At 35.6% G+C, this 2,909-nt stretch overlaps 1 protein-coding gene across 1 annotated transcript in view; it reads left to right on the forward strand.

Annotated features, from left to right (window-relative positions):
- The window catches only part of DMXL2 (Dmx-like 2), a 172,161-nt gene that overhangs the window by 88,395 nt on the left and 80,857 nt on the right, over positions 1-2,909 (forward strand). The window contains exons 14-15 of the mRNA XM_014537836.1: positions 870-1,566; positions 1,907-2,028. Coding sequence (XP_014393322.1) covers positions 870-1,566; positions 1,907-2,028 — 819 coding nt within the window. The remainder of the gene's footprint in view (positions 1-869; positions 1,567-1,906; positions 2,029-2,909) is intronic.

A 2,909-nucleotide genomic window follows, 5' to 3' on the forward strand; every position in this document is an offset into this window, starting at 1 on the left:
GAGAGAGAGAGAAACATCAATGATGAGAGTAAATCATTGATTGGTTGCCTCCTGCATGCCGCCTACTGGGGATCAAGCCTGGAACTCGGGCATGTGCCCTTGATCAGAATTGAACCTGGGATCCTTTCATCTGATGCTCTATCCACTGAACCAAACCTGATAGGGCAAAGATTTTGTTTTTGATAAGCAACTGAGAAGAGAATACTTACACTGCAAGCTTGAATAGTTCAAAGTAAAATGAATTGGGCTTGAAATGTGATACTGAGTATTTGAATATAGGTATGTTGATATTTTTTGCAGTATTTTGAATAAAGTAAGAAACTACCCTAAAAATGTGATTCAGGATGAGCCCCCTCCTCTCACCTCCTGAGTATATTAACTAAGTCTAGCTAGCTTTATCTGTTATTTTTTTGAAGTTTAGATGTGGTTGTACTCATTTATTTGTGTAGGCAAGGCACTTGAACCTTTTTTTCCTTCAGTCTTCTCTTACACTATGACAGTGATGGCGAACCTTTTGAGCTGGGCGTGTCAGCATTTTGAAAAACCCTAACTTAACTCTGGTGCCGTGTCACATATAGAAATTTTTTGATATTTGCAACCATAGTAAAACAAAGATTTATATTTTTGATATTTATTTTATATATTTAAATGCCATTTAACAAAGAAAAATCAACCAAAAAAATGAGTTCGCGTGTCACCTCTGACACGCGTGTCATAGGTTCACCATCACTGGATTAGGCCATAAAAAGTTGAAATTATAGTTTTTGCTAGGAAGCTTAGATTTGGCATTTTGAAAATAGAAAATTTTTGGAAGACTTTGAGAGGAGGCGCAGACTACTTACACTTAATCATATAATTGTGTTTTTCAGGTTTCTTTTTCTTCTCGGATTCCTGTTGCATTTCCTTCTGGTGATGCAAGCTCTCTTAGTAAAAATATCATGATGTATGCCTGCATAAATGCTACAAAAGAGTCTCACCCCACTCTGCTATACCAAGACATGATGGCTGTAGGCAGTCCTCACAGATCACAGTCACACTATAGATCACACAGTACAAATATGAACATTCTAGCGCCCACAGTAATGATGGTCTCTAAACACATAGATGGTTCTTTAAATCAGTGGGCAGTCACTTTTGCTGATAAGTCTGCCTTTACCACTGTTCTAACTGTATCTCACAAATTTAGATATTGTGGTCATCGATTTCACCTCAATGACCTGGCATGTCATTCAGTTTTACCACTGTTATTGACATCATCTCATCATAATGCTTTGTTGACTCCTGACTCAGATTGTCAATGGGACTCAGTCAATAAATTGAGTAGGATAATGGATCCTGTAAAACATATAAAAGGTTCTTCGAAACAACCTCTTAGAAATGCAGCCACTCGTACATTTCATGACCCAAATGCAATCTACAGTGAACTTATTCTATGGCGTGTAGACCCAATAGGACCTTTGTCATACACTGGAGGAGTATCAGAATTGGCTCGAATTAACTCTTTACATACTTCAGCCTTCTCTAATGTAGCTTGGCTTCCAACTCTGATTCCCAGCTATTGTCTTGGTAAGTTCATTTTAATTGTGAAATTAATAAAAGCATTAAACTGTTACTTGTTATCCACCAAATGGTTTATACTTGTCATTATTAGGGGGATTTTAAATAAGTATTCAGAATGTAGGGATCAGACTTATGTTTAGAATTTCTAGACATTTGTTTTTAATCTTTTCCCTCTCATAATCTAGTTTCTCCTGAAATTTTTTGCCAGTAATTTTTTATCCATTTATTATATGTGCTTAATTACGATCTTGACCATGATTATGCCTAAAAAGAAAAGTATGAATATTGTTTCTCATACTTTAGCTAATAATAATCTACATTATAATGCCAGTGTTTACTTTTTCAGGCACATACTGCAATTCTGCAAGTGCTTGCTTTGTTGCTTCTGATGGCAAAAATCTCAGACTCTATCAAGCTGTGGTAGATGCAAGGAAATTACTAGATGAACTGTCAGATCCAGAATCTTCAGTAAGTATTTACTAAACTTTATTAATATAGCTAAGCTGATAAGAATCATTTTTTTTACTTTGTCTAGGATCTTTATTTGTTGGTGGTTAGGAAATGAGTATATGTTCTGGGCTCTGTATGACAAATTCATTTTTTAAATTTGTGTTCTGAAGTACATGAATCAAAATTATAGTCTACACATCACACATCAATACATTTTACATTTAAAGAAATAAATTTATCTTTTTCTAAAATATGACAATTTCTTTTTGACATTTTTTACTTTTTAGTTTGGTTCTGTTAGTCTTTCTAAGGCAGCTTTACTAATATCTGTGTTAAGGTTAGAACATTTGACTTTTTTTAGCTTGATTTATTATTTTAAAAAGTGCTATGGTTGGAATATATTATCAGTGGGAGGCAGTATCTCTGGTAGTTCTGCATATGAACTAGAAATTATGTCTATTAGTTAATATTCAGATTTGAATAGTGGATTGCCTATCTATATTACAAAAGGCCTGTGGCCCTAACACTGTAACGACCAAAGACCAGCACGGGTGGGCAGGGCCACGTGATTTCGCTGGGCTTCTAGTTTACCTATAAAAACATGTCTCTTTATAAAACAACTCTTCTAATAAATTTTTTTCCAATATTTAAAAACAAAGACTTTTTGAGTGTCTACTTTGTGCCTCTAAATGTGTAGGGGACACAGACTATAAGTTTCAGTGTCTGCCTTTAAGAGCTTTTAATTTAGTTGAGGATAGAAATCCTATATAATAAAGATGTAATATGCAAATGCTTGTTACATAACGACCAACAGCGTAATCACCGGATCACGGATCAGCAGGAGGGTGGGGCAGCGAGCTACAAGCGGGTGGCGGGTGGCGTAGAGCTACAGGAGGGGG

Source organism: Myotis brandtii, unplaced genomic scaffold, assembly GCF_000412655.1.
Source record: "Myotis brandtii unplaced genomic scaffold, ASM41265v1 scaffold182, whole genome shotgun sequence".
Classification (NCBI taxonomy): Eukaryota; Metazoa; Chordata; class Mammalia; order Chiroptera; family Vespertilionidae; genus Myotis; species Myotis brandtii.